At 42.2% G+C, this 19,303-nt stretch overlaps 1 protein-coding gene across 1 annotated transcript in view; it reads right to left on the reverse strand.

Moving 5' to 3' along the window:
* Positions 1 to 12,193: 12,193 nt before the first annotated feature.
* The window catches only part of Adamts3 (ADAM metallopeptidase with thrombospondin type 1 motif 3), a 206,238-nt gene continuing 199,128 nt past the window's right edge, over positions 12,194 to 19,303 (reverse strand). Inside the window, exons 20-22 of the mRNA XM_050150175.1 lie at positions 18,778 to 18,985; positions 17,499 to 17,616; positions 12,194 to 15,202 (exon numbers count right to left, since the gene is read on the reverse strand). Of these exons, the coding sequence (XP_050006132.1) occupies positions 14,643 to 15,202; positions 17,499 to 17,616; positions 18,778 to 18,985 (886 nt within the window). The 3' untranslated portion in view covers positions 12,194 to 14,642. The remainder of the gene's footprint in view (positions 15,203 to 17,498; positions 17,617 to 18,777; positions 18,986 to 19,303) is intronic.

Raw genomic sequence — 19,303 nt, forward strand, 5'->3', positions numbered from 1 at the left:
GAATTCTCAGCTACTCCACATCTGCCTGCACTCCCCTGTGCACCCGCCAGAATGACAATGAATTGAACCTTTGAAACTGTAAGCAAGTCACCCTAATTAAATGTTTTTCTTTTTAGAAGTTGCCATGGTCATGGTGTCTCTTCATGGCCATAAAAAATGAACTAAGAGTCCTTTTTTTTGAAAAATATTTCTATGTTGGATGAGCACAATTACAAAACATAAAACCAGCTGAGCTACCAAGCAGCACTTTTCCTCTAAACATTTCTTCCTTCCTTTCGTTAGAAATTACAACACTGGCAGGAGAGAAAGTCTGAGGTAAACAAACAAAATGGATACTTAAACACTCTAAAAACGCACTGAGAAAGTTGTTCAGATAACATCTTACCAGCCAGCTCAGAGTAAACTAATGGACTCACAACCAAACCAAGGGAGGTCTTGGTCAAAGAACTGCTCATCAGCACACTGCTCGAGGGTGGGGACAAGGGACTGTGGCATATTTGCTTCTGACCTAGGTTGTTCTTCTTTGAACCCTGCACTGGGTTCAAATATATATTTGCCTTAGTATCCTGTCATGCAGCTGGGTAAAATACTTTGACAAAAGCAACTTGAAAGAGAAAGGGGGGCGCTGGAGAGATGGCTCAGTGGTTAAGAGCATTGCCTGCTCTTCCAAAGGTCCTGAGTTCAATTCCTGGCAACTACATGGTGGCTCAAAGCCATCTGTGATGAGGTCTGGTGCCCTCTTCTGGCCTGCAGACATACACACAGACAGAATATTGTATACATAATAAATAAATAAATATTAAAAAAGAGAGAGAGAGAAGGGATTTATTTTGCCCTGAGTTTCAAGTTACAGTCCATCATGGTAGGGAGGCCAAGGCATCAGAACTTGGAAGCACTTAACTGTACATGTTTGCACTTGGAAAAGATCAATGAAAACATTAGCTCTCCTACACAGTCCAGTATCCATTCACAGTGGGAAGGTCTTTCCACCTTAATCAAGATACCCCCCTAGGTAGGTGCAGAAGCCTTTCCTCCAGGTGATTCAAGATTCTGTCAACACCAAGAGATCATTACAGTGAACATGGTCAGGCACATAGATTTCAGTCTCCCTAAATACCATGTTCCTATATGATCACCACTTTATAAAATTCTTTTACAATTTTCTTTGTTCTCTTTCATATATATCTATACACACATATATACATTATATACTAATATATTAATATATTTGATTAAAACACCAGGCAAGGGGATTACAGAAATGAGAAAGATTTCTCTTTGCCTGATATGCTAGGTAATAATGTTTTTAACCTTTGGGCTGGGAAAGCACTAGAGAAAGTTAAGTGGGGACTGTGATTTGCAAAATACATGTGGACCTCTCAGAATGACTCATTTGCAATGTCAGAGTCAAGTTTGTAGTATATAACTTTGGAGGCTTCCTAGTTCTTTTGTAAGTAGAGGGGTTTTGGTAGAAGAACATGTGTGCCTGGACATAAGGAGTTGTTTTTTACAGAAAAAAATTCTAATTGTAAAATGGTATTATATAGATGAACTCCATCTCTCCATCCTCTACTTTGTATTGGAGCTATGCAATGCTACAGGAAAATATGATATGTCTTTTCCTAGGGTTGTCTGGGTCAAAGTTTTCCCAGTGATAAAAGATATACCCAATAGGAGAGTATTCAGTAGGACAGAAGAAAGCTTCTCTATAGTGACCTACAATGGAGGAGAAAGGATAAAAAGGAGACCTGAATTTTTTTTTAAAGGATATCCACTTGAGTAATAAAAGCAAGGTGAATTTTCAGGTTCTAGGAGCATCCATCTTTGGAATCTCTCCCAAGGATGCTGGGAAAGATTAACCTCATGTGGGTATTGTGATACTTCTATTCAAAATTATGTTCTCCACGACTTAATATTTTTTTCTGACTGAGGTGCTCCTGGGTGTAAACAGTGACTTTTAGGTCCCTCCAATTGGAAAGTCTAGTTCCTGGATAAAAGTGTGGTATATGTGCCAGGTTACTGAATGAGTGGCAGAAACTGTCTGTGGCTAAGAGTGATGGTTCCAAATGAGGAGAGTTCTGGTAAGATCACCCCCAGACAAGGGCAAAAGTGTGTTCAAGGAACAGTACCAAAGTCACTCTATCTAGAGTAGGTTGGCGAGTAGGAAGGCAGGGGAACAGCAAAGGTGAATTAAGGGAGGGAGGGAGGGAGGGAGGGAGGGAGAGAGAGAGAGAGAGAGAGAGAGAGAGAGAGAGAGAGAGAGAGAGAGAGAGAGAGGCTTTGTTCTGTTCAAGGAGAAGTAGGTTCTGCAAGGCTCGGTAGTCCATTTAAGACCATAAAATGAGAAACACTTAGTTCTGAACAGAGGATTAAGACCTATCAAATATTTTCAAAAAATAAATATGCAAGCATATAGAGACATAAAGAGTCAGATGATAATAGCAGAGATAATATGAGGTGTTAAAATTAAAATACTCTTGATTATTTTCTCTTTTATTAACTGGGAGTTTTATTCATTTTGATCATATTCACTCTTTTACTCCTCCCCTTCCCTGCCCACACAAACTTACATTTGTTTGTTTTATATGACCTCAAATACAGTTTGTGCTACCCATATACTCTTGAATGTGTAGTCTTCACTGGAGAGTGTTGGCCCCACCAGGAACTGTACCCTTAAAGAAAACTGAACCACCTTCTCCCTGCCAATAGCTCCTGAAAAGGGGGTGGGACTTTGCACTCCCCTCCTCTCTCTATGCTGGAATTTTGTCTGGTGTGCATCTGTGTAGGGCAGATCTTCTGCATTTTGTCTCAACCGCTGCAAATTCTTATGTGCAGCTTCCCTGCTCTGTCCTAAAAAGAGTTTCCTTGTCACCTACTGCCTCTGGCTCTTGTAATCTTTCTACTCACTCTCCCACAATGAGAAGCAAGTTGGTGGTGTAATGTAGACATCCCATTTAGCAGCGAGCATTCCATGGACTTACTCTCTGCACTTTGACAATTGTGGGTCTCTGTGGTTAGTCAACTGCTACAAAAAGATTTTCTACTAAGGATTGACAAATGTGCTAACTTATGGTGAAAGGTTAAACATTTGGAATTTACTTAATACTGTTTAAATGTGCTGATAAGGTTTCTGTTACTGCGACACAAGCTAGGGTCATCTGTGAAGAAGGAATTTCAGTAAAGAAAATCCCTCCATCACAGTGACCAGTAGGCAAGCCTGTTGGACATTTCTTTACTGATGTGGGACAGCTCAACCAACTGGGGAAATGGCACTGATTGTTAAAAGGAAGCAGGCTAAGCGGACTACTTGACAACAAGCAAGCACATAGCATTATTCTTTGGTCTCTAGTTCTTGCCTCTGGGCTCCAGCCCTGACTTCTTTGCATGATGATCTGTGTTTGGGACATGAAAACCAAATAAACACTTTCCTATGTAAGGCACTTTGGGTCACAGTGCTTTATCACAGAGAGAGAAAGAGAATTAGAACTGTCCCTTTAGCAGGTAAATGTAGTGTTTGGCCCCTAGAGTCTATGATCTATTCTATTCAGCCACAGGCTCTTGTTCCTTATAATGATGTTAAGTCTGGGTTTCAACTTGTGGAACAGGCCTTAAATCCAAGAAAGAAGTAGTCGGTTACTTGTCAACGTCTGGGCCACTTTTGCTTCAGTGAGCGTGTCTGTTCAGGTGGTCTTGATTGAGCTTGCGGGGTTCCCTGCTGGGTAAAACTGGTGATTGCTTTTCTGCTCTGGTCCTATCATTAGCGCCTTCCAGCACTATGAAGGTTAGCTAGCAGGATGAAGTTTCAAAGTCAATGCCAGCTTGATTTCTCTATGTTATATCATTCAAGGGTGTGATGTCTTCAGCAAGAGGGTCTTAGTGTTAAGTTCTGGAGGGCAAACAGGAGCATCAGCAACAGCCTGTGATGTTTTGAGGACTATGGGACTTCACTTGTTAATATGGCCAAAAGAGGCAATCCATTCTTGATACTTGGTTTCCTATTTGTTAGCCTGTGGTGTCTAAAAGGGATATTATTGTTCCCCTTATAGGTTAACTCTAGCATTTAAATTATTTTTTATGTCTATGCATATATCCAGGCACTAATAGTGAGTACTAAGCCATCAATTCTAGGGGATTATAAGCATAGGCTGCTGTGAGCTTCTGATCACCACATTTTCATCAGCCAAGCGATGTTTGACATGTTTTTATTTAAAAATACAATCATTAATGTGGTGATGCTTTGTTTGTGCTTTAACAAATAAAGCTTGCCTAAAGATCAGTGTGAAGCTAGCCACACTAGGTAACCATAAAGGCCAGGCAATGGTGGCACACATCTTTAATCTCAGCACTTGAGAGACAGAGGCAGATGAATCTCTGTGAGTTCAAGGCCACCCTGGGCTGTACTAGATTAGTAGTCTCAAAGAGAAACAGAGCCAGGTGGTGGGTGGTGACTCACACCTTTAATTTCAGTATTAAGGAGTCACACACCTTCAATTCCAAAGCCAGGGAGGTGGAGACAGGAAGGGATATAGCTGTGTAAAGAGAGGAATATAAGGTGGGAGGAGACAGGAGCTCAGACTTCAGTTTGAAGTTTCATCAAGACAGTATTCAGTCTGAGGACTCGTAGAGACAGGATACCTCATTCGGTCTGAGGATTTCAGAGAAGTAAGAACTAGTGGCTGGCTGCTCTGCTTCTCTATTTTAGCTTTCATCCCCTAATATCTGACTCCAGATTTTTATTATTAAGACCAGTTAGAATTCGAGCTACAGTTTAATAAAATATGTTGCTGATTCAGTGGCGTTAATGAGCCCTGAAACTCTTTTTTTTTTTTTTTCTGGAAATGTCATCAGAACTCTTGGTGCTTAGTTTTGCATTTGCTGAAACAAATGGCTAACATGAACTTACAAGAGAAGGGGATTATTTTGTCTTTCACTTATGGAGGCTTCAGTCCCTGGCTGCCCCATCACTTTAGGACATGGTGGCAAGGAAACATTGCATTGTGGGAGTGGGTACTGCAGAATGTTCCTCATGTCATAGTAGCCAGGGAGTAAAGGGAGAAAGGAGGAGCCCAATGCCTCACTGACTTATTGGTTCCCCTTTTTAAGGTGGAACCCACCTTTACCATATTGGCCTTTGGAGGCCACAGGAATGTAAAGGAAATGACACTAAACAGACCCCGACGATGACATTGGTTTGCATAATAGGAGCTGAAATAAGGCATCATGTCACCTGGTTTGCTGGCAGTGTGATCCCAGTGACTGAAACTTTTCCCTGTTTGTCCTTGAATGACCACCCCCCCCATGAGTATTGATCACGGGGCTATAGGCAGACAATTAAGTCTGAAGAAACATAATCCATGATTGGAGAGGACTGAACATGCTTTGCGGTAGAACTGACCAGTTTTGCTGATCACTTGGAATTCTTCACATTTTCTTTTAATTTGTGTCTGTTGGTTAACATAACTCCTCACACACTGTAGTCTTCTGTCTGACTCATTTAAATTTTAATATGAAAGACCAGATCAATAAAACTCTCAGTCATTTTATTGTGTGCTATTCCTTCACTCCAGCTGCTTTGGATAGAGAAAGATTTTCCCATTTGGCTCTTTTTCCTATTAACCTTGAAAGTAGGACACGGAGAAAGGGGCTAGTGACCGAGGAACTGGCACCGTGCACTGAACTGGGCTGCACCCTCGTAGACTCATAAACATTTAGATTTCTTTTTCTTTTAAAAACTAAGGATTTTTAAAAATTTTGGTTTAGTATCAGCCTTTATTGAATCTGCAGTCTGTAGTACCGTTTTACCTTGCGAACACTCCTTATTTTGAAGTCAAAAAATATGATTCGTAGAGTCAGAAAAATTTGTTTGTTACATTTAGTACTATATATATATGTGTAACAGATGTAGAGTGCTTTTTTAAACAAATAGTTGTTTGTTTACTGAATATTGAGTTCTACTGTAATAATTACATCCAGTTAAGTTTCTTCTTTCAATGTCTTAAAAAGGAATTCTGCACATTTTTGAATAATGTTACTTTATACTTTGATAAAGATGCCCAACTTCCTATGAGGGTAAAAAAAAATCACTTCTGTGAATTTATTTCAGATTTTCAAATCCAAGATCAGCAGGAAGGATTACCACAACATAGTTCTGGCTATAGTTATAAAGTCTGTCTTTTTTTCTATCTACTAAATTTGAGGAACTACTTCAAATATAACCATTAAAAACTACATTCTTCTTCACCTTGGGTTAAATTTCTATCTGAAGGACTTTGGAAACTTTGATTATCCTTGTCAGCTCCAGTCTTTGGGTATCCCTTGTAAGAGATAAGGTTTCCTTTCAAAAAATTTTCCTCTATCCTTAAACATCTCACTCTCCAGGAACCTTAACCAATTAGCAGTCATAAATATCAAGGTAGGATTCACGGATTCACTCAAGTTCTAAATAATCTTCATTACACCAATCAGATTTTAACCATTTCCGCAAAGATCATTTTCAGTGACCATTCCTGTAGAGTAAGCAGGGCTCTGGAGTCACAGGAATTACACAAGAATTGTAGTGACCTTCTCAGTCAAGCACCCATGAGTGCAACTTGTTCGTAACTCCCATAGAGTGACAGTTCTTTATGTCAACTCTACCTTCAAATCTGTGCCTATCCCATAAGCCCTTTAGAGATGGCCTGAAATTAACATATGGGTGGGGAAATAGTATCAAATGTTGAGAAAATGGTACTCTGATCCTTACAAAGTTTGGATGGCAAACTTTAACAGTCTGGTCACCTCAGAGATGTACTGATTGTCTTTCCTATGTTTGTGGCATCTGAGTGTGAGATGGTATGGTAAAGAGAGGTTAGAGGTCAAGACGTGTTCAAAGGCCACAAGAAGTTTATCTTTAATACCGGAAACTACATATTTAGGGAGAACTGCAGAGGACACGCAGCCAGGCGCTGTGTTCAGTGTTGACTACTTCTGCTCATTGTGCTACGAATCTGGAAATCTACTCTATGGCCTTTTCTTCACTTTTCTCATTCTTTGAATTAACGAGGAGGTAAAATTTATCTTCTAAACACCTCATCTGTCATTCACCGCCATCCTTGCTGTCTGAATGCTATTGCTAGTTACCATTAAGTTTAAAGGCTTACTGCCTCCTAGTGGCAGATTCGAAGACTCCCAAACAAATTAGGTTGGCTTCCTTAGGAGAGTATGTTATGCTCCTTGCTGAAGAATTTGAACCTTGTAAGAGAAAGAACAAAAAAGTTTGGGGTGGGACAGTGACTTCAGGAAGCAGACCTTTGGTGAGGTTTTAGGGACAGATTTATCTAGGTTGTGTAAAAGATATTTGTTGTTTGTTGTAGGGCAACCCTCCAACCTTCCCCAAGCTCTAGGCTTCTACCAGGACCTGCCCTACTTGTAACTACCTGCAGGTCCCTTCTGCGCTACCTCCACTACTCAAGTCAGTACCAAGACTTCCCAAAATTGAGGTGAACTAGGCATCGACAATGATGACAAACAGAGGGGACCAGATGCAGGACAGATTTTTAAAGGGAAAACAAAGGGCCAAGACATCTGACCAAATATGCACTAGAGTTAAAAAACGAGAACAAGGGGGGGGGGGTGATAGCTACTCTGTGAAGCTGAACCTCACAAGGAACAAGAACACAGGAGTTTGGACCAGTCTCCAGGAAGGATGGACCCTATACTTTGAGAGTCGCTGAAGTACAGAGCTAAATCCTCGAAGGTACTTGTAGATGCTTTTATTTAATATAAACCTAGAGGCTTATATACATAGACAGAGAACTAACTTTGTGGCCTGGAGGGATGGCTCAGCTGTTAAAGGCTAGGCTCACAACCAAAAATATAAGAGAACTAACCTTGCAAAGAATCATGGGAGACAGAGGAGCCAGCCAAGGCAACTAGGAAAAGAACGGGAGTCAGAGGAGGCTTTTCCTGGGTGTGGTACAGTCTCTTCCGACTCGTCAATTATATAAAGTATGAGCTATAATAATGAAACCAGGTTGATTTCTAAACGTTTGTTTTAGCACCTTTACACATTTTCAGGAGAATCAGCACATTTTATTCCCATTTGATTCCATTCTAGAAGTGAGCTGGACTTAAGCTAGCTCTATGGTAGAGATAAGGGAACTAAGAGAACTTAATAGGAGAGAAACAGTATAGTTTATGAATAGAAGGTTTCAAAAACTCATGCTGTCTGAGGACAAATCCTCGAGCTCGTTGCTATGCAGAGCAGTGGAGAAAATCAGAAAAATCAAAGACAAATTTCACACTGACCCAGGAGTCTTATGTTACTCTTAATTGCCCCCCTTCCCCCATCATTAGAACCTCTTTCTCAGTTCTGTGATTAACTGGGCAGCTGTTACTCCACCTCCACACTCTGCACTAGGAGCTCTCTCCTCCTTGAATCTTCCTCCCCAGAAGTTGCACATCTAATTGTGTCACCCTGTAAGAATTGTCACAGGTTACCATTATCATCCCTAACATGACACCATGCTCTTTTTCTGACTCCTTTTAACCTGCTGAGTAGTCAGCCCATATAAGGTGCTTGCTTCTTCCTCCCCTGTGAGCTCCTAAGCACAGCCGGGGGAGGGAATTTTCACTGTCTTGTTCCTTGTTGGGTTTGAGCACCTTTACTCGTGCCCAGCACAGGATCAGAGCCCAGGAAATTCTCTTAACTTCAAGATGGATTTGGGCTAAGAAGCAGCTCCTGGGATTGGCCTCCTAGAACTTCCTGGGCTTAGCACAGAAGACAGGCAAAGGGTGGGAGGGTGAGGGCAGAAGGGGTGGAAGGAGGCTACCAACTTCGGGAAGTTTGGAGGTAAAGGAAGAGATCAGGGAACTGATGAAGGGGTGGAGCAAAAGCAAAGTTTTTTTTTTTTTGTCTCTTTAATAGATCAGACTTGGCTGTGTCTTAGTTCCTTCACCTAAGATGTGAAATAAAGATTTAACTTATAGGCTCATGAATATACTGAGTGTAGTAGGAAAACACTGAAGATCCAAGTCAAGATGACAAAGATGGGAGGGAAACAAACAAATACAGAACTCTCTCTGCGTTCAAGCCTTTTATGGAGACAGTAAATGCATCTAAACATTTCTGGCAATCACTGGACCCCAGAGCAAAGACCAGCAGTCTCACGATGCCCATCTCTTCTGAAAACCCAGACTCCATGCTCTGTGCTAGAGATGCTAATGCATCCTGCCAGAGTTCGTGGTGCTGCCGTTTAACCCACCCTGTCACCTCTGAGATGTCAAAACAAACCCAAGTCCCACACCATATAGCTCAGACAGATCTGCAGAGGCGAAAGGGGTGTGCCTCATCTGAGTGTTCTCAGGTCCTGTCCAGTAAAGAGACAGAGAAGATGATTGAACATGTCAGAACTCTGGGGCATGTGTGTCCCACAGCAGTCCCTCAGGAACGTGGGGGAAAGGTAGATAACTTGTGATAGACAAACTGAACGTTATGGACCAGTGAGAAGCACGAAAGAGAGTTTTGTTTTTCTTGAGACAAAGCATCGAGTGTGTAAACTGTTCTTCCCAGGCATATAAATAGCCAGGTCCTCGTTTCTGCATGTCAAGTTAAGAACCTTACCCCTGAAAAGGATTTGGTGACATTAAATTTGGGCACAATGTTTTGATATGTGATGTAGCACAGGCAAGACAAAAATACCTTGATGTTTTTAGTGGTCTTCCAGGCCGTATGATAACTGCCGCCTACACAATCTATCATTTGTCTACATGCACATGCTTCTGCCTCACACAAGAAATGTTGAAGTAGGAGCGGAGGCAGGGCTGCGTCCCCGGCACCCGGCCGCCCACATGGCTAGCTTATGCCCCGAAATAATTACACGGAAACTGTATTCTTTCAAACACTGCCTGGCCCGGCTAGGTCCAGCTTCTTATTGGCTAGCTCTTACATATTGTTCTAACCCATTTCTAATATTCTGTGTAGCCCACAAGCTGGCTTACCAGGGAGGATCTTAACCTGCGTCTGTCTGGAGCGGGAGAACCATGGCGACCCCTTCACTAAGCTTCTTTCTCCCAGAATTCTCTTCTGTTTTCTCCACCCACCTAATTTTCTGTCCTATGAGGGCCGAGGCAGTTTCTTTATTATTACAAGACCCACCTCCATCAAAGAAATATAGAATATGGAGTCATAACTGGTTTTAAAATCAACTAAATCATCTGAAGTCTTGATCATCTCAAAGACATTTTGTGAGAAAATTAGTGTTTTAAATTTTTTTAAAAAAATCTAATGCCTATCAAATATGCTGTTCATTACTTGTTCTGACTTATCAATATTTATTTCGCCTAAATGATTTCATGTTAAATTTCACAGAGAAAAGAACCGAGGCTCAGGTGCATGAAGTAAGCCATCCACGTCACGGAGAGCTGACAACAAAGTCAGCCGGCTTCACTCCCAACACTCTTTAACTAGGGCGTCATTTATTGTCATAGGTCAGAGCTCTTAACTCTTTGCCAAAGCAATGGAGAACAGATGTACGTGTACCTTTATCTTCCACCACAGAGAATTCCCCCCACTTGAACTACTTCGAGCATTTTTCCATGCGTTCTCCTAGTAGGGATATCTAAGAAATGTTCTGTGTGGACCTACATGTTACATTAGCACGTCTGATATTTAGCAGTGACTGTAAAACTGGATCCTTTGAACTTGGGGAGGGGTGCTTCTGTCTGAAACTGAACTGACTGGAAAATAAAGTTTCAAAACAGTTTTTTTTTTTTTTTTTTTGAGACACAGTTTCTCTGTGGAAGGCCTGGCTGTGCTGGAACTCACTCCTAGACCAGGCTGGGCTAGAACTCACAGAGATCCACCTACCTCTGCCTCCCAGATGCTGGGGTTAAAGGCGTGCACTACAACCAACTGGCTTTAATGCAACAGTTTTAATACAATGCTAGCTGATGCTCTCTGAAGCGATTCCTAGGTAAACTGCCTGATAAGATCACAAAAACTGTAGCATTTTTGTTCTGAGAGTCTAGGGGCCTCAAGTTCATTTTAGTGAATTATGTTGTCATGGGATCATAGACAATATTGCAGTGAGCTGTTAAAGTTCATCTTCAGCTCCGGCTGAGTCATCTCAAAGCTTCTGGGACCAAAGCGAATGGTTTCGACCTGTGCACACTGCTGGGGTTTTATATTTTCCGTGACTGTAAGTGGATTCAGTCATGCCTTTTAATACTTCTTTAGCAGGTAATACGCTCTGGCATATCCCATCCTTAGAGTTCTTATATTGATTTTTTTCTTATATAGCTTACGTTTTAAAAACTTCTTCATAAAGAAAACATAGTGTGTCCAGAAGACTGATTTTTGTGGCGACCTGCAAACTACCTTGATGAAATAAATGTGTCAGGAACACACGCTGAGAGTGTGGCTGCCAGGTTGGACCAGTGTTCGGAAAGGGCAAATGGAGAGAAGCTCAAAATCTGCGAAATCAGTGACCCCAGAGCATTTTACCCGCGCTCGTTACATGAACTTCTAAAGCTGTTTGCCTTTAGGTTTCCCATGCCATCTTGTTTACCTGAAGTGAGACTGGGTAATTCTGACTCCAAAGGAGACAGGCACTAGAGAAAAGGTGTGTTTCAGCTGTGTAAGGACGCTGGCAGGACTGTGTGGATGACGGTGTGGTCTATGTTAGGAGACCCTGTGTGTTAGGCCATGTGCTGACTACAGTGCTATTTCATTGTAACGTCAGAGTGCGGCTGTCTAGATCATTGCTGAAGAAACTGAAACTCGGGTGTGAGGTGGCAGGCAGAGCTTCAAACTGGCATGGGTATCCCGGTGTCCCCTCTTTAACGTGACAGAAGACCACCCACTCACTGTGGTGTTCTGTTCCTCCTTGCTGTCCTGAGTCCAGAGGGATATCCTGTCCCACTCTCAATGATGGTCCAAGGCTACTGGGCATTGAATCTACCCTGAGAGTTCACATTATAAAACCTCCCCTCTCTTCCCCCAAACCATCAATCTTACTGTTCTCTCACATAGTCCCCCGGGATAGCATTCGGCTTATCCACTCCCCACAGCTTCTTATCATCTCTAAAGCTGTGGTTTATCCCAACGTGGAAATGAGAGACACTCTCCTGTATCCTCAGAGTGTAGTCACTGTCTCACTTGGCAGGAGGAAAAGCACCAGGGCAACCAGCAAGGAAATCAAGGTCAGGCCACACCTCCTCGTTCACGTTTTTATTGCTATGTGTTCCCAATACAACAAACAGCATCAGTAGTGTACACCTTGATAAAAAGGAACTTTCAGCTTAGTAGAAAAGAAAGCATATAGGTTAAAAAGTGGAAGGAATATGTACATCTTATGGGAGGTGTATGTGTGTGACCGTCTTCGGATTCCCTGTGGACCGGATGTGTGTACACCCAAGTAAACTAAAGAGAATTTTGTCCTAGTGAAGTTTTCAAGAAAGAGAGATCTTTTGTAAGGCTCAAGGATTGTTAACGCTCAGGAAGTCACCTAACTTGACAATTAAAAATTCTTGCACGGAGTAGCAGCAATTCTTTCGAGGTATCGAGTCATAGCTTAGACTGTTCATTTATATAATGGCTACTAGTCAAAGCGCCTCGCTCAGGTTGTGCTTTCAAGGGATAATGCATCTCAACTTCAGTCTGTGAATCTCTAGACCTGTTTCGAAAATGACTTCAAAAGCATGCTCCTAACACTTTTTGTCTTTAAGCACACTTTAGGAAGTGCCTATATTTAAAATAGGTTTTGTTTGAGACATGATCTTGCTACATAGACCAGGCTGGCTGCACACTCACAGAAAGCCTCCTGCCTCAACTTCTAAATGCTGGGATGACGTGTGCGTGCACCTGGCTTTGGAACACGTTTCTAATGCAATAGTCCATTAAACAGCTAGCTGAATTCCTGATGGTTTTATGTGTCCTTGAAGGGGAACAAATGACCAACTCTGCATCAGCTCCTTAAAAAAATGCAAATATCAAACACAAGAAATGCCTGTGGTCCTGGCTTCTTGAATGGTGGTAGCAGCTGGGTCACAAGTTCAAGGCCTGCCCAGGTAACTTAGGAATATTTAGACTGAGAATAAAAAGGCTAGGGATACAGCACAGTGATGGAGTGCTTGCTCAGCATCTCTGAGGCCCTGGGTTCGATCAAGTACTGCCAATTAAGTAAGGATCTGTTCAATTTTAGTTCTTTGAGTTGGTTGTGTGCTTGGTTTAAATTTGTCCTTTCTGCATGGAACGCAGCACACACCTCTAATTATGTCTCTCTAGTTTACTAAAATGTCATTGATATTAGTGTAAATATTAAAGACATAAAAAGACTATCAAGAAAAAAATCAACTCTTAAAATAAATATCTTCAGATCTGTATCCTATATACAACTATTGTACATCCACTCCCGGGAGAAAGCATTTCTGGTATTGTTGAGCATGTTGGTCTCTGAGAGAACCACCAGCATGGCACTGCAGTCAGATGCACCATGGCCGTGAACATTTAGCTATGAACCATGCAGAAAAATAAATATCGCAACCATGACAAAGACAACTTCCTTGAGCCTGCTTTCAACGCACTAATGTACTCAAGTGTCAGTTCTAGCCTGGTGCCACTTCTCAGCTGGGAGAAAATGCACACAACACCTTTGTGATTATCAAGTACAACCGTTAGCACAAGAACAGGACATCGCTGAGGTGCGCACTGTCGCAAAGACGCCCTTTGATATGATGGCAAGAAGGCTGGGGTTTGTCTTATACAAGCTCATCCACTGCACGGTGTGCGCATAGACACATGAAGATGCCAGGCCTGCTCCTTTTGTGGTAAGGATGGAAGGCAGTAGATGTAGTGAGGCACCTGTACACCGGCAGTGTCAACAGACAACACATGGCCAGCCCTCTTGATATGGTCAGTAGCTGCGATCCCAATTTCTTCATAATATTCTGCTTTGAAATCAACTCATGGAATGTCTCATAAGGCAATACTCAATGACAGGCACCCTAGAACTTCCAGAAATGTAAGATAGTAAACCATCGTTGGAGAACATCTTTTTTAAAATAATACTGATTTCTGCAATGTACAGTATTTACACAACAGTTGCAAATTTGCTCATACAGTATTTCTAATATAGATAAATAGGAATGCAAGTCTAAGAATTGGTTCCAAAATTTTTTTGACGCGTAAACCATTGGCCTCTGTTTGTATGATTTTTTTACTGTGACTTTTTAAAAACAAACAAAAATCAGCTGATATGCACAATCGGCGGCGGGTTCTTTTCTTCCTTAGAAAACAGCCAACACGTTTAACCATGTTCCATCCCTTTTCTGTGTTTGAGAGAAGCGTTCCAGGCTGGTCCAGAACTGGCAGCTGTCCTTCTGCCTTAGTTTCCCAAATGCTGGGATTCTAGGCAGGTGCCACTGCAGCTGGGCTCTTTCTTTCTGAAAACAGTCTTTGGTGCTTTTGTTTTCCCCAATGGATTCTGGTAAACAAGTGGATATGGAACAGGAGATGGATGGAAGCAACTAAAAAGTGAGCCAGCACTTCCTGTCCTTCCATTTGCTGAGGATGAGAGTAAACCTTGTGTGGAGGGTCCTGCTTTTATTTAAACAAGCTGTATGCACCATGCAAGGAGGGAGGCTGCTCAGGTTTCCCTTTGATCTCAGCTCTCTGAGGTGGCTGACCTGACTGGATGTCTCTTGCTAATATTCTTTCCATCTTTCTTTGGGGTTCTTGTCTGGGTAGAAGCACCTATTGAATCACCGATAGCAGGGGAGGGGGCAGCAGCCACGGACGAGGCAGAATGGAAGCCACCAGTTTTCATGGATGAGGAGGGTGGTACTGAGACCAGTGTCTTTCTTCCAGCCTGCTGTGTTTTCTTCTGGGGGAAGTTAGCACTAGGCTGGCTGCTGGCTCTGAATGCAGCATCAGCATTTGGGTTTGCCAGGGAAGAGATGCTACTCAAGGATTTCTTCTCGGCACGGGTCCCTGAGTAGTAAGGGAGGAAGGGTGTAGGCATCACTAGAGACCTTGGAAGGTCACTAGGACCAAAGATAGCATCACTGTGGATTTCAGCAGCTTCTTGAAGGTACGGTGGCGGCAGGGTACCACTGCGCTTGCTACATGACTCACAGCACAACTTGTTATAGCCTGGTATGGAGCAGTATCGTGCTAGCACCTCCATTTGGCAGAATATGGACTTGTCGCCCAAGCATGGCTCATCTGCAAAAGAGAAAGGAAAATTTCCACATGCTTAAATATACAAGGTTGAAAGAAATGACAATTATTTGAAAACTAGAGATTCCAGTGATATTTGAAATCAACACACAAGCTGAGGACCCTAAGGGACTTATATAGATCTAATCTACATGGGAAGTAGAAAAAGACAAGATCTCCTGAGTAAATTGGGAGTGTGGGGATCATGGGGGAGGAAGAAAGGGGAGTGGAGAAAAATATAAACAATATGATTGATTCACTATAATTAGTTTCATTTTATTCACACTTTTTATAAGGCAGGACCTCACGGCATCGCCCAGGTTAGCCCTCAGGGTTGTGATTATAAGCATGTCCCACTACACCTGGCTGATAAGGCACCCTGTGTCCACCAAGCACTTGGCATGATTATTATTGTACTATCTCCTAGAGTGCTAAGGGGAATTTTGTCTTCAAGATGGAATTGAGACATGTCTGTGATTGTAGAAGGAGAAAACTGGGTTCATTCTGAAGATAACAGGAACATCATTTTTAGTTGTAGTTGAAATTTGCCTCCCTAATAAGTTTCTTCTGCAATAATTTTAAATTCACAATTAAAGTAAATATTAAACACCCCTAGTGTAACCCCTAGTGTAACTGATTATGCCTTTAAAAAGTTTTACCAAAGGGGGAAAAATGACCATTTCTATAAAATGTGCCAACTTTATTCTAAGTCATGTGTTTATATTTAATTTCATAGAGTTGACAGCATTTTATGTTTATAGATTAGAACCAGGATGTTTGTAGACACAAATGTGTCCCTGTACCCATTTAAAAAGCAAAGAATTATGGCACGATCATCACTCAAAAATCACAGCATATTCTATTATAATATATATATATATATATACACATACAATATATATAAGAATATACTTCAAGGTAAGGAATCTGCCACGTAACTCCAACACTGAGATGGCCCTTGTGGTGGTTGTTTTTTTAGAGGGTCAGTCAATGATACCAGCTGTAGGCTAAGCTCCCCATTTCATGTGCCATTCCACGCCCACATCCCAAATTGTAGAATGAATCATACAGTCAAGACATCTACAGACCTACTGTGTTATTTGGAATTTGAATACTTGACACTTGCTGAGGTCAAAAGCTAGGCAATGTTATTAAAAAAAATCACACAAATCCTCAGTCACTAATATCAACTCTTTACTTGTGAACTGTCTTTTCTGTATGCCTATCTAAAACAAACAAACTGCTTTGGACCTTGTGACTAAGGCTGTCGACATTTCTATTCTTTCTCCATCATACTAACCCCGTTAGCCTGCTGCTGATTCGGGGGAGCACCCAGAACCATCCTCTGCGCATTAGAGAAGCCTCAGATGAGAGACTCATCTTGAAGGGAGCATGACTGATAGCCCAAGTCTCATTAGGGCCAGAATAGGGCCAGAATATGCTTCTATATGGATGAGGGGAAAATACTGAGGACTAACAAGTTTTTCTAGGCATAGACAGGAAGGCCTTAAAGGCAAATGAGAATTATAACCAAATATAATCAGACAACAAAATCAATCATTAAGGAAGTTTTCCAGTCTGCTCACACCACTGTCCAGTGCTAAGAACTCTAGGCAAAGAGATTTATTTATATCAGACCCTGAAAGTCATCAGATTTGAGACCGTAGATTGAGCCTGAGGATGCTCCTTACCTGTTTGACTGAAATAACATAGAAACCTCAAACTTGGCTTTAGACCTAGAACTCAGGAAGTAAGCTCTGTAAAGGAACAGGGGTACGCTACCTACCACAGTTAAGCGGTCTCCTCAGCACACTGATTTTACAGTACCTCTACCCACGACCACAAAACAGAACAAGTAAATATATTTCACTTTAAAACACAACTAGTTGGTCACTCAGGCAAGTGCTTGATTTTAGCATAGGTACATGAGGTCTATTTTGGAGCCACCCTTTACATGGAGAAGCAATTATTAGATAGGTCATTAGGTTTGAGTTCTATATCCAAATAATTTTAGCAAAGTATCTCAAAGCCTGCTGTAATAATTCTAACCATATTCCACATCATTATAAAGGAAAGGAATAGATAAAAATAAGTTATCCTCAACAGAAACCAACATTGAAAGGAGACGCATATATCTGACTCAGTCATACCCACTATCACCAAAGGTGATATTTCAAAAAGTGTTTCTGTTGATTATTTCTTGATAAACAAATGGAAAGTCCAGACATTACCCTAAAAGGAAACTCTGCTTCCTAAGGTTCGGCAGCATCATAATGGTAAGGCTGATTAGCAACTCACTCACCATTACATGGAGGCAGCTGGCAGGGCCTGACGGACTCGGGCTTTTCACCATCACAGTGGTCTCCAGCCCTACAGAGAACCTGTCTCACCTCTGTTCCTTCTCCACAGGTCACTGAGCACTGCAGAGACAAAGGCTGAGATTATAGACATCGGTTCTGCCGAGACCAGGGATGCATGCTCACAGGGATCTCTCTCTCTCTCTCTCTCTCTCTCTCTCTCTCTCTCTCTCTCTCTCTCTCTCTCTCTCTCCNCACACACACACACACACACACACACACACACACACACACACACACACACGGCAACTCTCGAGTTCCATCTCTATGGACAAGCAGCCTCCTCCAACAGAGGTGCTGCACAAAGGTCCTAAGGCAGATAACCTTGGGTTCATACATTGGCTCCCTTGCCAGGTCCTACTATAAAGCTTCAACTCCTTTATTTTTCTTAAAGAGAGCAGAATTTACTGAAAATTATTCCCAAACAAAGCTGAGAAACTTCTGTACTGTTGAGTTAGACAGTGCTGGGAGAAGCTTAGTTCTGGGTCTCTAAGGGGAACGGCAATACTTGTTCATCTTATTAAGCATGGATGACTGGTCCTTGCCCGGGCTTCACTTGTTGGGCATGATCGCCACTTCTCCCGTGCCTGCTTTTTGATGCTCCATCTTTTTATAAGTCTTATTTTGACTCCTTAAAAATATTCAAATACCATTTGACCCCAGGCTACAGCTACATGCTGGGGAAGCAAGACACATTGTCACTGGATTGTGGGCAAGAACAGACTAAGACAGGACTCACAATGCTCTTTCCTGAGCAGCAGTCTAGAGCTAATCTGGTCCTTGAGAGTCAGAGGAGGACCTGCCAGAAGGGACCACAGACAGGGAGGTGTTTGGATGGCGGTGATGAGGGATGGGGATGCTGCTGGACCAGAGACAGGGAAGAACAAGTCCATGAAAAGAGAAAGCTTGAACGGCATGATTTGGGAAATAGAAAATTTACTTTATCAGCTAGAAAGAAGATTGGGGGGAGGGGTTACTAATGTAGCAGGGCCTTGGGTTTTGTAGTGGATTGGACCTTCTGTAGAAAAAAGAGAAGTCAGCGATGACCTCAGACGATTCAGGGGCCTCTCAGATGCATCCATGTCACAAAATACCTAAACATGGTTTGTTCCTGCCACCCATTCTTAACTGCTAATACTGTCTTAAATTATTAATTTTTCCTAGCCCCTCTAACATGGTTGGTGGTTTCTCTATTCACACACTACATACTAACAGGTGACTCACCTCATTCCAGGGCCCTGTTTTCCACTGGGCAGGGCAGGGGACTCTGTTACAGGGCCGGCGGTTCTCAGGACGCTCCCCCAAGCAGTACTTGCTGTGCACAGAGCGGTTGGTACCATCGTGGAGTGGCTGCAGGCAGCGCACAGTGCGCAGTTGGTAGCCTGAGCTGCCGCAGCTTTTGCTGCAGTGTTCCCATTCCTCTGCTGCCCAGCTGTGGGAGCAAGAGGGAGCAGTGAGGTACACTGAGCATCTCCACGGGGCAATGCCTAGGACCTCCCGTCTTCTGAACGAATGCACCTTATAGGGAAATGATTTTCTGACCCAACTCTTTGCTTTTGAACAACAAAAGGATTTGTCTGTTACACTCTTATTCATGAAATAGCATACTAACTAACTGTTCCAATGTTCTAACTTCCAGTATTATTGAACCTTCATGGGCCTGAGAGAAAGGCCATACATGCAGGCTTTGATAGAAAGTACCTCCTTGAATATACTTCATAAAATTTTCTCAGTAATTTTCAAAACTACT

The sequence above is a fragment of the Alexandromys fortis genome, unplaced genomic scaffold, assembly GCF_014885135.2.
Source record: "Alexandromys fortis isolate MF-2015 unplaced genomic scaffold, M_Fortis_MF-2015_v1.1 scaffold_0, whole genome shotgun sequence".
NCBI classification, from domain to species: Eukaryota; Metazoa; Chordata; class Mammalia; order Rodentia; family Cricetidae; genus Alexandromys; species Alexandromys fortis.